This window comes from Abramis brama (genome assembly GCF_963993115.1).
Source record: "Abramis brama genome assembly, chromosome: 10".
NCBI lineage: Eukaryota > Metazoa > Chordata > Actinopteri > Cypriniformes > Leuciscidae > Abramis > Abramis brama.
In genome coordinates this window covers 15804019-15822670 of record NC_139972.1, presented here as the reverse complement: position 1 = coordinate 15822670, position 18652 = coordinate 15804019, and the positions used below count along the sequence as shown (strand labels likewise).

Below are 18652 nucleotides of genomic sequence, written 5' to 3'. Positions count from 1 at the left end.
TGGAATCTTTATATTGTTGGAATAACAATAAAGACACTTGCACCTGCACGTTTTGGAGAGAAATCTTTGACTTAAAAGCTAGCTTTAAATTATGAAAATAACACTTATAGGTTAGGACACTGAAGAACACTGAATTGCTTTGTAAAATGCTCAGTAATGACAGCAGTATTGGAGACAGATATTGTAAAAAAAAAAAAAAAAAAAACTACATGCATTTTATTGTACTTCGGCTATGCGTGACTGTCCAGATTAACATAGGCCCTAATTATCCTATTGCGCATAAACCATACTAGGCTTAAGAGATGTAACCAGTTTAGATGAAAATGATCTCAAGCTGACTAGCTGAAGATGTTACTGTAGCTTTACCATTACTGTACTTCCTTGAAAACAAATTCCAGCACAATGCTACAACAACCATAATAAAACGATCCATCACAATAGATAATGATTACAATCAACTCTGTTAGAGCTACACAAGTCAGTTTATCTGTTCAATTAAATACCTTTCTCACCTGGGGACTCATTTATAAAATGTTGTAGAAACCGTCCTACGTTTGATCTTACGATCATTTCTCAAGTGTGTGTATAGTAGGCTATAGCTACGTGTGATTTAGAGAACGAACTTATGCACACAAAAAACGTGCATACGCCTCTCTTCCAGAAGTGAAATTTATAAATTGCAAATGATCTTGAATTTTTTGCGCATGCTGAATCCGATCTCCGCTTTGTAAACTCCACCTAATTAATATCAATAACATATAAAAGAGCAACAGTCAACGTCCAAAACCTTTACTTGAGAACGGTAAGCGGCAAGAATTGCTTAGATTTTCAAATACCTGCAGTTCTCCAACTGTCTGCCACAAGGAAAAGTGCGTAGTAGTTTGCCCAGACCTTGACATGGTGCTAAGCACATTCAACCTGATCTCATGGCAAAACGTACAAATTCTACGAGGTGGCTAATTCGTACGAATTCATACGACCTCACTCGTACGAATTAGTAGGCTACGCTTTTTGCTAAATCGTACATATTTTACGAATTGTCCAATTCGTATGAATTCATACCCTACCCCTGACCCCGCCCCTAAACCTGCCCATCATGTGGGTTTTGACAAATCATCCAAATTCGTTCGAGTGAGGTCATACAAATTCGTATGAATTAGCCACCTTTTTATTATTGTAAGAATTCGTACGAATTGGTCGTGAGATAGTGTTGGCACATTTCCAGTCAAAGACCACTTCTATGAATAAAAACATTTGCATGGATTTTAGCTTACACACACTGTAAGATCAAATCTGTGCATATGCTCGCTTTATAAATGAGGCCCCTGTTGAGTAATAAAAACGCCACCTCTGCATCGCTTTTACAACATTTAAAATCTCCCAGTTCTCTCCATCTCTGAAAAGCCAAGTCAATGTTGATTCTTGTTTTATTACAAACTCTGTCCTGTTCTCTTTTTGCCAGCAGACTCTCAGTTCTGCGTAAAAAAAAAAAAAAAAAGTATTATTATTATTCCCGGAGGTTCGAAATTTAACTGCTCCATGTCAACCTTTCTCACTCCTTGAGCCTGTGACACTCCCTCAGCAACCCGGTCACACTAAATGCGTCTCTATAGCGTGCATTGTGTTTATCGTGCAATTTATACGCCAAAATGAGTTTTTACATGCATATGATACGCATGGGTAGGTTTAGGGAAGGTTTAGTATAGGGTACGTGCATATGATACGCATGGGTAGGATTAGTCGTGTGGGGTGCATGTGTACTACACGCAATAAAGTGCGTATCAAATGCACGCAAAAGTAGCCGGAGCAACTTTTCTCTATTTACGGATATGAGGAGACAAACAAGGACGGATGACATATACACAATTTCCAGAGGAACCATCCCGCCCGGGCTTAGTGAATCAGGGATGATGATGTTTTAACTCGTTATCAAAATTTTGTTAATTTTGAACAAAAAAGTTACATAGTGTACCTTTAAATTAGAACAAAAGGAATTAATAGACAAAAAGGTATTTTAACCTAACCTTTAAATCCATGCTTAATGATTGATAAATAAATAACTTTTTAATATAGTTGATGTTCCCTTGTAAATATATGTGGATGTATGTAATTAGTAATTTTCTATCTATTTTTTTTTTTTACTCTTGACTTTAATAAGACAACTAAATGCCATCCCATGCCAAAATGTTCCAAAACCATCAAGTTCAGTGTCTGCCTCGACCTATTTTTGTGAACGCATCTCGTGCGATTAGTGTAGAGCTGTTGAACATGACCCAAGAGCAATAATTTACCATGATCAGTTCAGAGACACTTAAATGAAGATGAATGTCAATGATTGACGATGTCCCATTTGCGATAAAAAGATGATTAACTTGAAACTTGATGAAAGTCCACTGAAGACAGAGGTCAGTGATGTTAATCCAGTTCTGAGATGTTTTTCCAAAAGTTTGAAACAATGAGGCAGTGAAGAAAAATAGAATAAGATGACATGTAATGTGCGCTATTTGTCAATGCTAAATTGCCCATATGCAAGAAAGGATGAAAAGGATTCGAAAATCGTAAGGAATTTTACTATCACAAACAGTTTTTTATAACAGCTTGAGGTGTTTTACAGTGGCAAGTTGCAACCAAATGTGGTTTAAAAAACCTGCACAACCATAATATTGAGTAATTCCTGTTCACAGCAAAGTCAGCTTTTCATAATTGCCACTTAATTAGACCGTTCGATACCATAATTACCATATTGTATGTCACTGCGTTTAACAAGAACTTGATATTGGCATTTCCCTGCAAAGTTCTTGCTGGTGTATGTCAGGGAGTCTTATCATCTCATTCATTCAAGACAACAGGAATTTGGTCCTGCCGCCTCAGGCACTGCACTATGCTCCTGTCTTCATCCTTTTGTTCAGTTGCTCTTACTCATTCACTCTCTCTTAACCCTTAAGCCGTCCCTCCCACCCAGCCCTCATTACACTTGTGAATTTACAGTGTGACTTAATGGCAGCAGATGAATCCTTTGACCTTTTGTCTTTTCATAAAAGACTTTTGACTATTGTTTTATTGTGTATTAAGTCCTTAAAGTTTTTTCAGGGTGCTTTTGTTACATATCTATTTAGATGTAGCTTTTACTGCAGCCTGAGCATGTGCAACTACATGCCCCTTTGTTCTTCAATACTTACAATACACCATATGAGACGTAATCAATGGCTCGAATTTGTATTTATTTTTTCACAACAGGTCATGTCCATACTTGAGTTCAGTTGAGTTCAGTACACATAAGATGCATTTGTCAATGTCTTGGGATTAGTTTTGGGTCTCTTGCCCGCGTCCACCATGGGACAGAGAATGTGAGGCAGGATGCGTGCAAGGAGAGCGCACGTGAGACAAGGGCCGTGTTTGGTGTCTGTTCCTTAATGTATCTGTTAAGTTTGTTGATAGAGTTGTGTTGGTTTGTTTGTTCAGCAGGCCCTTGCCTGCTCTGGCACTCTGAGAAGTGGCATGTACACACAGGCTGTAACCTCGCCTGGCACTAAGGTTTCATTCTAGCCTGCAGGCAAAACCAAAAACTAACTTTTTTAAGCAATAAATGCTGATGTTTGTTTTGTGAATGTCTTTTTTTTTTTTTTTTTTTCTCAAAGGGGATGGGATTGATATATTATTGATCCGTTTACAGTATTCTGTAGCCTACTGGAGACCACAAACTAGAAAATACCATATATATATATATATATATATATATATATATATACATTTTAACATCAAAAAAAGAATAACATCAAAGGTTATCAAAAGTGACAGCAAAGGTATTTATATGTCGAATAAACGTATTTATCAACAATTATTTAACTCTTTTTATCAAAGAATCTCGTATCACAAAATGTTTCTACAAAAATATTAAGCAGCACAACTGTTTTCTACATTGATAATAATAAGAAATCTATCTATCTACACTCTTCCACCAAGGCACTTGCAAGTTCACGAACATGTATGGGACATATGCCCATCTAGATACATGAAAACATATTTAAAATAAAAATTCTAAATAGCTCAGTTGAAATGGTTTAAAATAAAATACCAAATACTGTGTGGAAAATTGTATTTACTGTAAATACAAACAGTATTTTGTATTTTGAAAATACAAGTGAAATTGTCCATTCAGTGAAGGTTCACTATTGGCCTGAAATCTGTCTGGATCTATTCTGAATGTAAAGAATATTTTGGTGTGTGCAACTGCTTAGAAACGTTTGTTTACATTTCACCTATACCTCTACCACCAAATTTTCAAAAAGACTGTGTTTAAGGTGTCATCTTTGTGCCATTTCTATAGCTACTTATTTCTGAGCAGGTTACTCTGCAGCTTATTACTTGGGGTGAACACTACTAAGGCCCTGTCTAAAATGGAACCCTAACACCTCGCTCTCTTCCTCCGAGTCCACTACACCCTTTTGTGACATAATGCCGATTTGTCCCTGTCCCGAATGGTATTCACGTGCACTTCCAGTTTTCTGGGCTTGCAATGGATCCAAGACCGTAGGGTGTTCCATTTGTCATTTTAACACAAATGACAAAAATATATTTTAGCACATATCTTCGCGGTCGATATATGCCATCGATGCACACTTTTGCCGAGACTGCACTGAAGCGAGCTCCGCAGCAGACTTCTACCCAACATTCAAATGTCACAAAAGTGTGGAATCTTCCGGTTATCCATGTTTTTACGGTTATACAGACAGTCAAAACACAGGTGAAGAATAAGCAGAAACAAGTGACAGGCCCTGTCCCAAATGGCACCCTAAGCACTCGTGGTCTTCCTAAGAGTCCGCTTTTTCGTGACGTAACGGGTTAGGACTGTCGGGAAGAAATCTGCTGCGGAGCTCGCATCAGTGTGGGGCTGTGGGCTTGGCAAAAGTGCGAATCGAGGGTGCATGTCGACCGCAAAGGGGGCGCTCACGAGCACCCTTCTGAAACCTAAAATGACAATAAGTTAAGGGCATAGACAGTAAAATAAATGGACACAGCGACCCCATTGGATTCAACGGAGAAAAGTGAAGTCAATTAGAAGCACTCACTTCCTGATGGCTGAGCGTACTGTGCAGACTCAAACTGAGCTTGACGACGTAGATGTGACATGAGCAACCCATCTGTCTTCTAGTAGCTGTGCAAAGAGAAATCTGAATCATTTCCTTCCGAAACTTGCAGAGACAGAGAGTGTGAGTAGGAGGTGTCCATGAGCTAGGAGCAGGAGAAACTTTTGATAAGTATTCTGATTAATTATTTTGTCATTTTGCCTCCACGTCCCCCCGATTGCCCGTGAGCTTCTTCTCCTGTCCATACGGTAATCTCTCTACTGTGCGACAGAGAGTCGCGTGGTTATGACGCAATCGTTAGCCTATTTTTACAAAAACTGCTTCTACGGGGCCATACCGTAAGATACAAAGTAATGGAGCCTTTTATACATTTTCGTGTTTCTTTAGAAATAAATAATGGACAAATGGAGTCTTTAAACGCCTCAGATGTAAAGTTATTCGTCGTCAAAGTGACACCAAAATGAATGGGAGTCAATGGCATGCTAACAGCAGGTGATGGTCTGCTAATCAATGGCGGCGCCCGGGGAAGCTACAATTTTTATCCGAATGATTGCCCCCCTGGTTAAGGGTCATGGACTTAACGGACGCGCGCATGCGGCAGCCATTGTAGGTCCACAAGACCGAAAGTGCATGAAGTGTGCCATTTGGGACCGGGCCATATAGAAGATTGCTTACACGGATGTAAAATAACAAGATCATCAAACCTTAAACAAAGTTCAAAACTGCCTAAAGTTACCGAATGAAATGTCGAACCCATGAAGAGGATTCGACTGTGATTTGGGGGTGTTGATGGACTCGATCTACTCCATCTGTGTTTTGTTTCTCATTCTGAATACGATCAGGACGTAGGCTATTCTTTGACAAAAATGCGATTCTCTTTTTTTACTGAAACGTACCCACATTCAAGTGTTGATAAAAAAAGTACACACGATTTAATATTTAGTTCCCTCAGTTTGCTAAATCGTGCGCACAATTTACTATTTTGTTTCCTCGATTTGCTAAATCATGCGCTCAATTTACTAATTCATTCCCTCAATTTATAAATCATGCGCATGATTTAGCAAACGAGGGAACGAAATAGTAAATTGTGCGCACGATTTAGCCTACTATTTTTTTCCTGCATGTGATGTGTAGGGCTCCGTACCGTAGACTAGTAAACTATCAGTATACCTAAGTTTACTTATAGTATCGTTGCAGTTCTAACGAAAAACTTAATTGTAAACTAGATGTGTACTCAAAGTTGGCTACTGTTACACTTAAAGCATACTAAAAAGTATAAATTTTTCAGTCTCAAGTAGTATTGAAACAGTACACTTAATTAACTTCAAGTATACTTTTTTTTGTAAGGGTCTGGTATTGAGAATAGTGAAATTTTTTTACATTTTGATAAGATTTGGTCATATTGCCCAACCATACTCCTTGCTGTACCGTACTCAGAAATAGAAATGGTGCACAGATGATCAAAATGTTCTTTACATTCAGAATAGGTCCAGATAGATTTCAGCCTAATAGTGATAACACTGAATGATAACACAATTTCACATGTATTTTCAAAATAAAAAATACAGTATTTTTTCTGCACGGCAAAGTTGGTGTTTTATTTTGATACAGAGTATATACATTTTGATATATTCAACTGAGAAATTTCTATTTTATTTGACATTTTCATGTATGCCCATCTCTTTATGTATATTTGCCAAAAGGTTTCTCGTCTCAATAGGGACAGTGTATTGCTGTTCGTAAATGATGACTAGGTTTTGAATGCAATAGACCCAATTGCCATTTTTGTACACTATTCATGTTGTTTTAGAACCATCTTGACAATGAATTAAGAATTATGATGTGAAACTAGCTTATTCATATTTATTGACTTTTGGTGCATATTGTGTGGAGTACACTAGATGTTTGTGGTGTCACTCTCATTTGGTCTTGTATTTGTATGGTTTAACCTCTGGCATTAGACATGACATGAGCTATTGCCTCTAGTGGCCAAGAAATTGTGTTGCAAGTGCCAGAGTGGCACACCTGAAATCAATGCAACTACAAGTATGGCTTGATTCTGTCTGTTTGTTACCAACACCCTGATGAACGCCACTGGGCCGATACGCATTGGTGTTTTAATGTTTTGGCCTTTTAAAACAATAAAGGCTTTTTAACTTTTGCATCCCACTGAGTGCCTGGACCTGGATTTTCCCCAATTTTATGAACATTTATCTCTTCCAAGAGCACCAGAGAATCAATGAGAGACCAGCAGCGCTCCAGCTCCCCTTTGTCTATGCCAAAATTTTGTTGATAATAAAACATTTTTGAAAAGATGAATGATAAATGACTTTTTTGCACAATCCTGCTTTATCATTATTTTTCAAAACGGTATTTTCAGCCAATAGATCACTAATATGAACAGTCACTCCATCTTTGGTAGAGGCCATCACTCCCGACCCCAGAGGCTGTTTTGTGGTATTTTCCCTCATAGTAAAATACACACAGGAGCACGTTGTGTCTGCAGGTGAGTATATGACAGTGACCCCTGCCCTCGTCTTGTTACTGCTTTCCAGTGATGCTCCAGGTGAAAGATGAGCGAGGATAAGACTTTTTCCTTTCATCCTTCACCGTTACGCTCGACGCGTCTTCAATGAAGCTGAACCTAAAACCTAAAGTATAATATATATATAACTGAACTTGTAAACTAGGATGCCTGAAGCAAAGCTGTATTCGTTTCATCGCTTCCTCTTTTCTTTAGTCACAACTTTCAAAAATAAACTGACATGTGTGATTTTAACATTACACAGCGCCTACAAAGACATGGTTGTAAAGGTATAGACAACAGTTCTAAAGGTCAAGACCTTATTTCCTCACCTGACAGACCTCACTGACTCTAGGTTGAGCTCGTACAAATATCTCAGTGCTTTTACCTACAGAACTTCACAAGGTTTCATGCTGTACTCGAAAATTTGCAGTAGAAAGAAAAAAAAGTGTCTTCAAATACTTATGTCCACTGAGGCCTATTGAAAATTGCTTCTTTTGCATTGAGCCCACACTGTAGTTTGCATTAGAGAATGCTTTCATGCATTAACCGTTGGCACTGTGTTGTATCTCATTTACACTTTGTTTCTCATTTAGAAGGAAGATCTGTCTTCTCACACAGGGGTGAAGTAAGTATTTTTAGCTTTTTGACTTTTTCCTCTCACTCTTCCACAGGCTGAAATATTGATGAGCTGAGACTTTTTAAAATGCCTTAAGTTAATTCTCAGCTTTATTTGAGCTCTAACTGTGCAGTGTGAAGTGATTACATTACATTCCAAGCAGATGTATTTTGTTATTTTGTTATAAAAAGCTGTTCCTTGTTTTTGTTGCTGAGATGTGTGATTGTTTGTGTAATAATAGAAAGAACTGAGCTGAGAAAAGGAACATGATGAGTTTCATGGCTTGAGTGGTCAATGAAGCTCAAAGTGCGTGCAGGTGTTTCCTTTAACACTAATAAATTGACTAGTGTGGCAGTTTCAGATAGCGTACATCAATTCTCAGCAGCCTAATTTTGGACTCAACTGCACCCATAAAGAGCAAGTTAATATAGATTATATATGTTATATAAATCAACTGCCTCTGCATAGTAATCATAAGGCATATTTATCAACAGAGCATGTAATATTCAAAATAATGGGAGTCTAGAGACATCAACTACATATAAAAAATAAATTAGAAAAAGACTTATTCGCTTCACAGGCATGGATTTAATAATAATAATAATAATAAATAAGTGCATTTTAAGAGTTTTGGTAATTTTGTTCCTGATCATTAGAAGAAAACAGATTGTACAGATGTGCCTCGTGAAAAAAATTCTAATGTGTCCTTGGAACAAATATGAAATAAAGACAAAAGGGGAATTCACCAGTTTACCAAAACCCTCTCTGCTTTCATTATTGAGCAGTTATGGACAGAATTTGTGCTAAGCTGAAACTTTAAATTCTGGTAAACTGAATTAATGAGGATAGCGGCTTCCCTTTGTGGTGACATCACTTGAATGCAGTTGCTTTTATAAGGCAGCCCACTCAAGCGACCGCTGTACAATTATGAGATGATCTCAGGAAGTAATAAAAGAGTTTTTGACTTGATATCATAAGAGTTTATATTGATACATATCAGAGTGTGCACATGGGAAAATGTAAGTACAATTTCTGAATATCAATACAATTAGATTTGCACATTTCACATGCATTATGTTGCAGTATGCAAATGTAAGATTATTTACTTATGAAAATTAAATGCACTGCAAAAGCCTGAATCATCAAGCAAATATTCATTTATTGGATTAAATTCAGACGCAAAATCTATTAGCTTATGCTCTCATTACATTATATGGATGGAAACCAATTGATCGTTGCTGTTTTGGCACATTATCTGTTCTGATAAGTATGATTAATTCATATCTCAGCGTTTGCCTTTTCATCATACACACGGATTATATAAACACTGGCGGTGATCATTTAACACTGGGGCCTGTTCTTTGGCAGTTTGACAGAAGCTCTAAATATAATTTTAATATCTTGAAAAATATACTTCATATTTAAGTATCACATTGATGCTTCATGATTTTTCTTAATCTTATGAGGATTTTTTTATAAGCAACATTTCACTCTTCAAATGTTTCTCTTTTGTCCTCCATGAACAAAGTTCCATTAATTTTTTTGAGGGGATATAAAACATGAATATGCAATGTATTATCACATGATAAAGTTCAGACTGGTGCTGTACAAGCTCAATATATACTTCTAGTGTTGCCATTTTATTGATCTCAAATTAACCCCTAAAAGAAGAAAAATGTTACTTGGATGTATACTTTGTGCTGAAAGACAGTTAAAGCGTCAGAAATCGGGGTTATTTTAGGGTTAGTTAACAATAAAATCAACATTAACTGAAATAAAATTATAAAAATATGTTAATATTTAATTTCACCTATTACATTTCTCATATTAATTTAGTTGAGTTTGAAGTTCTAAAGTAACTAAAACTAAAAACTGAAACTCTAAATACATATTTAAAAAATAGAAATGACCAAAACATACAACAAAATGACTAAAACTTTAAAGTAAAACGTTAAATATATCAAAATAAAATCGAATTCAAAGTATAGTATCTCGGTTGATACAAAAAATAACAGATGGATGGACTTAGATTAGGGATTTGTTTTTTTAATTTCCGTTTTTAATTCCACATGCACTCACTGTGTCTTTGAGATCTTATCTATTAAATGTAAATGAGCAGTATGAACAGCAGCAAATTATTTTACTCGCAAGAATTCAGACGTGGGGCAACCTTCCACATAAAGCTTTAAATTACGAGGTGAAAGTAGATAGGAGGTCATCATCATGTTTATTGCCAGGAGGTTTTTTCCTGCTAAACTGATGGTTTATTACTATACTGACCTCTTTGGAAACATGTGCACCATTTCAGAAACCAGACATACTGTGGAGTGGCTTCATCTTGATATGTAAAACTCTTCAATTGCCCTCCTCCTGACAGAAAAGACTTCACAGCTGCATAGCTTCCTCTTTTTCAACTTTTTAAATCCTGCCGTGCTTGTATTGCACAACTGTAGCGGCCTCTTTGCTTTCATTGTTATATATTTAAAGTGACTGTCTCTGTGAATGTTAAAAACCGAATTAGTTTCTGTTGGAAATGCATAAATTACAAATCCCAAACAATGTCTATTCTATGAGAGTGCAGTGACTTACTGAAAGGATTTTTTTTATTGTTTGCAGAATGACAATATATCAGACATTTATTAAAGAAAAAAAACGGTTGTTTTGTCAAGGCTATGGAGAGTTACAGGTGGTTAGATGTCGGCCTGTTCTAACAGAGACCAATGTGTGTTGTGAATCTATGATGAATGATACAGAACAGGTACTGATGCATTATTTGGTGATTAAACATTGAGACTTTAGCCTTAAGAAGTAACAGTTGTGCGAGAATGGGGTGTGGAGAGTGTGAGAGACTTATACACAAACAGTGTTTTGCAAACAGGGAAAGCGATATCAGATTTTCACATCAAAGGATCGTGTTTGGCTCTCAAATGATTGAATCATGAGTCACAAATGTTGACTTAAGTGTTGCGTTAATTCATTGATTAAATTATACTCAATTTTGTCCTGGGGTGCATAAATGAAATGTCTGGAGCTTTGTCAAGGATTTTAAACATTTTTTGGGAATGAGCACAGTTAGGCAATCAAACATCATCAAACAATCACCTCCTTAAGTACACAGTGTGCACTGCATGCAGCTTTCTTTAGAATTCACTGTTAGCCAGCAGCTGCATCTGTGTAGATTCACGCAACTCAACTTATCATGCCATGCAAAGAACCTGCCTGTTCATGTAAAAAGCAAATATATCTTTGAGATGTACTGTTAGAATCAATCACTTTATGCACTCTTAGAAGAAAAGGTTCTATATAGGGCTTTAAGGGTTCAGATATTAGGGGTCGCCATCATGGGACCATTATGGATTTCATTTTAATTAACTATTTTTACTTTAATTAATTTTTTCATTTTAATTACATTTTATGAATAAAATATCTCATAAACATACTTTATCACTATATAAAAAATGTAAAATAATCTGTTGAGCATGAAAGTATTATGCAGTCATTTAAGACATTTATAGAAACCTTTTGGCATAAAGCGTTTTTTTTTTTTTTTATGGACATTTTGAGATGAGCTCAATGTTGGTTGTTATGCAAAACTGCATTACTATGTAATTAATTACTGAAATTTAATTGCTTTTCCCTTGAAAAGTAAAGTAAGAGATTAATCTTAATGTAATTACTGTTACTTCTGATGTAATTGCATTAAATATGGTATATAACAATTCTATTTTTTTTTTTAATTGTGGATTTAACATCAAAATTTAATGTCTAATGTTAAAATTTATGTTTTGAATGTAACATTCTCTCTTTAAATACTTTGGTCAAAAATAATATATGCAATTTTTATATTATTCACTTGGAAGAATTAAAAGTGCAGTTTCATTTATATCCTTGTATTGTTTAACTGGTTGAGGTTGATATGGGTTATTTTAATTTAAAAAGTGTGATTTATCATTTTTTCCTTTACTGGAAAGTGTGATTGGAAAAAAACTGCAATTATTGTAATGTAAAATGATATAATTTAAAGTAAAAAATTTATTTGCAATGAAAAATATGAAATAAAGTTTCCAGATGCCCTTGCATGATGCATAATAATTAATGCATACTAATTTATTAGTAAACTTATGTTTATTTTTATTTTTATATGTACAATGAAAAAAGTTTGGGGTCGGTAAGACTATTTTTAAGGAAATTAATATTTTTATTCAGCAAGGACACATTAATTTGATCAAAAGTGACAGTAAAGACATTCATAATGTTACAAAAGTTTTCTATTTCAAAGAGATGCTGTTCTTTTGAACTTTCTGTTCATCAAAGAATCCTGAAAGGATCACAGTTTCCACAGAAATATTAAGCAGCAACTGTTTTCAGCAGTGATGATAAGAAATGTTTCTTGAGCAGCAAATCAGCATATTAGAATGATTTCTGAAGGATCATGTGACACTGAAGACTGGAGAAATGATGCTGAAAATTCAGCTTTGCCATTACAGGAATAAATTACATTTTAAAATACATTAACATAGAAAACAGTTATTTTAAATTATAATAATATTACAAAATATTACTGTTTCTACTGTGTTTTTAATCAAATAAATGCTGATAAGTAAGCCTTGGTAAGCCTTTTTTTTAAAAAACTTTGAATGGTGTACATTGGGATGTTTGTTACATTTTATATTTGTGTAATTAATTCAGTTATTTAGCTTTATTTGAGTGTTTTGTGTGAATACTGTGCACCACACAAACTTGTTCAGTGGACTTGTTCAGTTCATGGATAAGCCAGTTTTTATGACCTTCTATTTTTCCACCTGTTTAATGACATGGCCATCGGCATATTTTAAAGTTCAAAGCAGATTTAAGTAGTCCCAGTAAGTTAATATATTAACATTATATAAGAAAATGATATATGCAGTTATGAACTGTAAAATGTTCAGCCTTCCATAATGCGTAAGACACCCTATTATCACACTTGCTATTTATTACTGTAAATGTATGTGTACGGAGGGGTTGGAACAGATGTTCGGTGGTCACGTTCAGACAATGAATTATATAGTCGTCCAGAAAACAGTGAAACTCCAGTGATACTTCCTTAAAAAAAGGTTCACATGGAGTTTCCTAACATGGAGAGACAAGCGAAAGAATTTGCTTCAGGGTTTCAACACGTCAATTGTGGAGCTGCCAGTGCAGTTCTCATGAAATTCACCACCGCCATGTTCCACCATCATAGCTGAGGCACACGAGGGGACAATAAAATGTTTGTTTTTTTTAAAATGAAAAACAGCCCTGTAACGTAGTTATTTCTGACTGGCTGCTTTATTTGAATAGATTAGGAAGTGGGATTTGTTTAATTATTTCTGCAAATAAGCAGATTTCAGTGTCACTCAGACTTACAAGGTCCACACTATTCACTAATGACTGAAATTGAACAAGAAAGCAAGAGTTTGAGTGATTACTGTCTTACAGTAGCTTTGTACGTCCGATTACACAAAACAAAAAAGACGAAAGGTCCAAATAAAAGAGGTATCTGTCGAGTGACTGAAACTTTCACCACTTTCTGCCCCACCTTGTTTGACTTGGCATGAATAAGAAATCCCTACATGTCTACATGGTTTTTAAAGTGCAATAGGAGTAATGATAGATTTTTTTTTTTTTCACTCATCACGAGGCATGCTCATATCTTTCAAGCGTGTTCATGGTGTGTTTTTTGGTACAGCACTGTCAGAGGCGCCCTCATCCAAGCCGTACCAGGGAGTGAGGGTCAAAGACCCTGTAAAGGAGTTGCTGCGGAGAAAAAGAGGAAATGCTCCCAGAACGACGCCCCCCGGCACAGTAAGAGCTACAGCCCACGTGTGCACACACAGGACATTTGGTTTTGATTGTACAAACTGTTCAACTTAACATTATCCCATTCATTACTCATTCAAATCCCTTAACTTTAAATGTATTTTATTTATCTAATCCATCCACTGCACAGTGATGTGAGAAACCTCCAAATGTGAGACCCCAGGAGGATTGAAAACAAAGAAATTGATAGGATTGAGAAATATTGCAAAATCAATGTCAGCTTGAATTTTACTAGGCATTATTTAGTGCAAGAAGGCAGGCTCTCCAAACTCCAAGGGGATTTTATCCTTATATAATCCAGGTGTTTTTCCGTGACAGTTAAACTATTACCCCACATAGCCCGAGGGGTTGGGCATAGGGCCTATGCAAATCCATTTGTGGATCTGCCAAGAGGCTTGCCTATACCAACCTTAAAATTGTACCTGACAACACAACATAAACACACTGTGCAGCCATTAAATTCTCATAAAAATTAGGTTGTATGTCATTAGCAAACTTCTTGTGAATCCTCTTCGACTCTCTAGCAATGCCATCTTGATTGCTTATAAATGCTCTCCAAGCAATTCTGCTGAAGCTGACGTGAGTCAGTAATTGCTCCCAAAGTGTTAGGCGAAACCTAACCACGCAAAATGTGCTTATCTTTGTCTGTTATTTTAGGTTAGCTAGGTTATCAGTAAGCCAACCCCTCCACGTGCTCTCTGCCATTCCACTCAACACCTCCCTCAGTATGGAGATGGGGTTTTTAAGCAGCTTTAACATTATTGGGCTGGGGGCCACGGCAGTAAATGCCTTGATCCAATCTACCAGGTGTAGGTCTCAGACAAAAGTCCCTGTCATCTGTTTAAGTGGGATTTAAGTGGAAACACTTGTCCTGGCATGTAAACCATTTTACAAAAGAATATAATTGTGCTACACCTTAATTGTTTTTCTTTTGTGTAAAACAAGCTGGTCGTTATCATTGTTATATAATCTGACTTGAAGACGAATAACTGCACAGTATACTGACCAAATAAGAACAAATTTGTTGCTCTTTTAATGTTTTCATATTCTTGCTTGGGACTCTTCTGTCAAATTCTTCTGTCAAAACTTCACACTAAAAACTTCAGTATCCTTTTTAATATATGGTGAGCACACCATAAATTAAAAAGGATACTGAAGTTTTTAGTGTTTTAAGTGTTTGTTGTAGCCATGTTTCTTTGGCCAATATTCAATGAGATCCCAATCCTGATTGCAGAAAAACAAAGGTAATGGCTTCGGTTTTGGACAATCCTCATTGAGATCCCAGTCCTGATTGTAGAAAAACAAAAAGGCCATGGCTCCAGTTATTGGACCCTCAGGGTGGAATAGTTCTAATAGTTGTCTGTGTAAAGCAACAAGAAAAATGTTTGTTTAATAAAGTGAAGTGTAAGAGCAGGTTCCAGAACCAAATGTGTGTTCAAAATTAGAAACTACATTTCATGCTTTAAATTGTGTCTTTAAGTCTGGTTAATGAGTGACACAAGCAGTTCAAATCAAAGACGTGACCCATCTAACTTACTGTATCATGTATTGTGTGTATTCTGCTTTTAAGAGCTCACTTCTATCAAGAGACTCACTTCTATCAACTCCTGTCCCTCCTCAAATTGTTAATCAATCAAACAACAATCAAACAATAAGACACATTAATAAACTATACAAAACAATCAAATATGTAACATATATTTTATTTATATATTATAGCATTATATATATAAAAAATTAAACAATGTATTATAACAGTATTTCCATTGTTATTCTTTCAAGGTGATGGTTCCCAACAACACTTTTCCATCATACACACACGCTGGTAAGTTACATATTATGAATATTTTTGTCTTTCATTGATTGCGCAAAGATTCTTATGCTCTTATTCCTCTCTAAAAGGGACTTCTAGCTTTGTAGAAGCCAACCAGAGTGGTCTTAATGATTCATTAGTGGATGTCGGTGGGCTTTGCACAGGATGGATTGCCCAGACCACCAGCACATCTGCTCTCCAGCCTTTGAGCCACTGGACCACCCCAGACTGCCAACACCACGACCCTACTATCCCATCCCACGCTGATATGTATGTCCAGCCGATCTGTCCCAGTTACACTGTGGTGGGCCCTTCCCCAATGCTGACGTTTGCGCACACACCTCTCTTCACCAACCTTGCGGTGAGCCACAGACTGATGCTAAGTCACTGCTATTGTTTCCGGGCACTGCTATTATTTCAGATGCTAATTAGTCTTTTATCTGGTTCCCTCTTAGACCGTGAGCACTTCCAGCTCAGCCTTGCCTCCGGTGGAGATCCCAGACTCCTCCTTGACATACATTCCTTGGGCTCAGCCTTTATCCACCATCTCCAACACCGTCATGCAGTCCCCCTCTGTGCAAGCAGCCCTGTCAGCCTCCCAGCTCTTCCCAGTGCCTCTGACCTTGCCAGTAATCTCACCAGAACCGGAGCCTAGGCAGGTGGAGCCTCCCCAGGCCCCCGAGGGCACTCTGGCCCTTGAGAAACTGCTGGAAGACGATGAGGGCCACAAAGAACCCTACATCTGCAACTCCTCGCTGTTTTCAGAAGACATTTAAGATATTTGTATATTGGCACTCTTTTTGCGCAGCTTTTTACATAATCAAGATTTCATGGTGGAGCCAATGTAGTCCTACATTGAATAAGCCCTATCTGAATAAGCCCCAGTACAAGCCCTACATGGGTTTGTCCTTGGGTTCTATGTCGGAACCCATGACAAGTATGGGATAATTCAAATAGGCTGACACAGAACCCATGGACAAACCCATGTAATGCCCATACATCAAGCCTATATTGTGCTTACATTGTCTCCACCATGTAATGTTGGCTGGCTCATGGCCACAAACACACTGTAAAGTTTTAGGAGTGACAACCGCATTGAAATACAGAAGCTTATTTAAATGATCATTTCCGAAATTGCGATGATTGACACTGTGGTAACCATAGCAATATTCTGGCATCTCATGTGTTTGGTATCCACTATTTGGTATCCACTATACAATTTTAACTAAACCACTGTCAACAGAGGCGTTGTGTATTGTTTATGCTGGGAAGGCTGCTTAGCAGAGGACTGTTATGTCCACTTATAAGTGTTTTTTGGGCTTGTTGTTTGGGCTTGGCTTTTAAAGCGATCAAGTTTATGGGATTAAAGGGAGAGTTCACCCAAGTTTCTTTATTCTGTTGGACACAAAAGACATTTTGAAGAATGCTGGTAATCAAACAGTTGACGGTAGCCATTGACTTCCATACTATGGAAGTCAATGGCTACCATCAACGTTCTGGTTACCAACATTCTTCAAAATATCTTCCTTTGTGTTCAACAGAAGAAAGAAACTCATACAGGTTTGGAACAACATGAGGGTGAGTAAATTATTACAAAATTTTCATTTTTGGGTAAACTATACAGTACCTTTAAGAAAAGTGGAAATTAGCGGGTCACAATATTTTGATGTTATTTTCAATATAAAATAATCCAAATCTTTTGGATTTATTTTGGTCTATAATGTGCTTCTCCTTTTTTTTCCCTAGCACGATCTAGCAACGCAAATTGGTCAAGCCTTGTACCTATTTCCCTGTGGTTTTCATACAAAAGAGAGACTTCTGATGCACATTTAAAAATGTTTTAAAAACTAGTTGTTCAAGGCAGTTTCGTACACACTGCGTAGAATTTTTCTAAATGCAGTTGTCGCTACCTGAATTTTTCGAGAGCTAATATGGTTGTACAATTCACTCCTGTAAATTTCTGAACTTTATGTGTACAGAATAGATTTAGCTTCAGTGTGTACATGGCCAATAGAATTTGCTAGGCTGAAACTGATGTGAGGCATTTCAGACAGCATTTTGGCAGCTCTTTTGAAAAATGAAATCTTCACAAACAATTGTGAAGGGATAGATTAATGTCCTTTTTTGCTGGCTTGCGTAGCTGCAATTTAATGCAATTTAGTGTGCAGAATCCTGGCTGTAGCATGATTACAATGGTTAAAATACTAACATTTACAGAGTGCTCTTCCTTGTATACAGTTCATTAAAATGTCAGTTAGAATTAGAAAGGCATCAGTTTTCTGAAAGTTGGAGAAATCCCCTGTGGATGTTATCATTTAATCTACCTGTGCCCAAGATCCACATGCTTAGTTGTCTCTAAAGTTAACATGTTCCCTAATGAGATGTTTAAACAAGGGTCTGCTCTGTGCATGCTCTACCATGAAATCTGCTTTTTTAGAGCTTCTGTGCATGGCATATCTCCCTCAAACGGGTATGACAATAAAGCAAACGTGCATTTGCAAGCATTTTAGTAAGTGTGTGATTTGGTGGTGGGGGGAGGGGTTGTATGTATGTGTGTGAGAATGTTTCTGATGTTTTTTGATTGCTAATTTGGCTTTAAAAGTATATTCAGTTCAATTTCAATTCACATTTTTTTGGATAATACATTACAATTTAGAGTGATTTGTTAACAGAGGTGACAGTGCCAAAGTAATGCCCATTTGTCAAAAATTTACAGTTCTAAGATAATACAAAACATGTGGAAAATTTGTAAGTTGTGTGTTGATTTAGAG

General features: G+C 36.7%; 1 protein-coding gene across 3 annotated transcripts; it reads left to right on the top strand.

Moving 5' to 3' along the window:
- The first annotated feature begins 8118 nt into the window (after positions 1–8118).
- pou2af1 (POU class 2 homeobox associating factor 1) lies at positions 8119–18385 on the top strand. 3 transcript variants are annotated; one of them, XM_084125512.1, is made up of 5 exons: positions 8119–8239; positions 13938–14053; positions 15851–15893; positions 15971–16242; positions 16337–18385. In XM_084125512.1, the coding sequence occupies exons 3-5, from the start codon at positions 15854–15856 to the stop codon at positions 16655–16657; spliced, it is 633 nt and encodes a 210-aa protein (XP_083981638.1). In that variant the 5' UTR covers positions 8119–8239; positions 13938–14053; positions 15851–15853; the 3' UTR covers positions 16658–18385. The 3 variants fall into 3 exon arrangements, with proteins under 3 accessions (XP_083981638.1, XP_083981637.1, XP_083981639.1); XM_084125511.1 differs by lacking the exon at positions 8119–8239 and adding an exon at positions 9114–9249; XM_084125513.1 differs by lacking the exon at positions 8119–8239 and adding an exon at positions 9385–9497.
- The last annotated feature ends 267 nt before the right edge of the window (positions 18386–18652 follow it).

What these genes read in the sequence shown, in the direction of transcription:
- pou2af1 (XM_084125511.1), top strand. An exon ending in GAACGACGCCCCCCGGCACA is followed by an intron (nt 14,054 to 15,850) that starts GTAAGAGCTACA and finishes TATTCTTTCAAG; the next exon opens with GTGATGGTTCCCAACAACAC. An exon ending in TCCATCATACACACACGCTG is followed by an intron (nt 15,894 to 15,970) that starts GTAAGTTACATA and finishes CCTCTCTAAAAG; the next exon opens with GGACTTCTAGCTTTGTAGAA.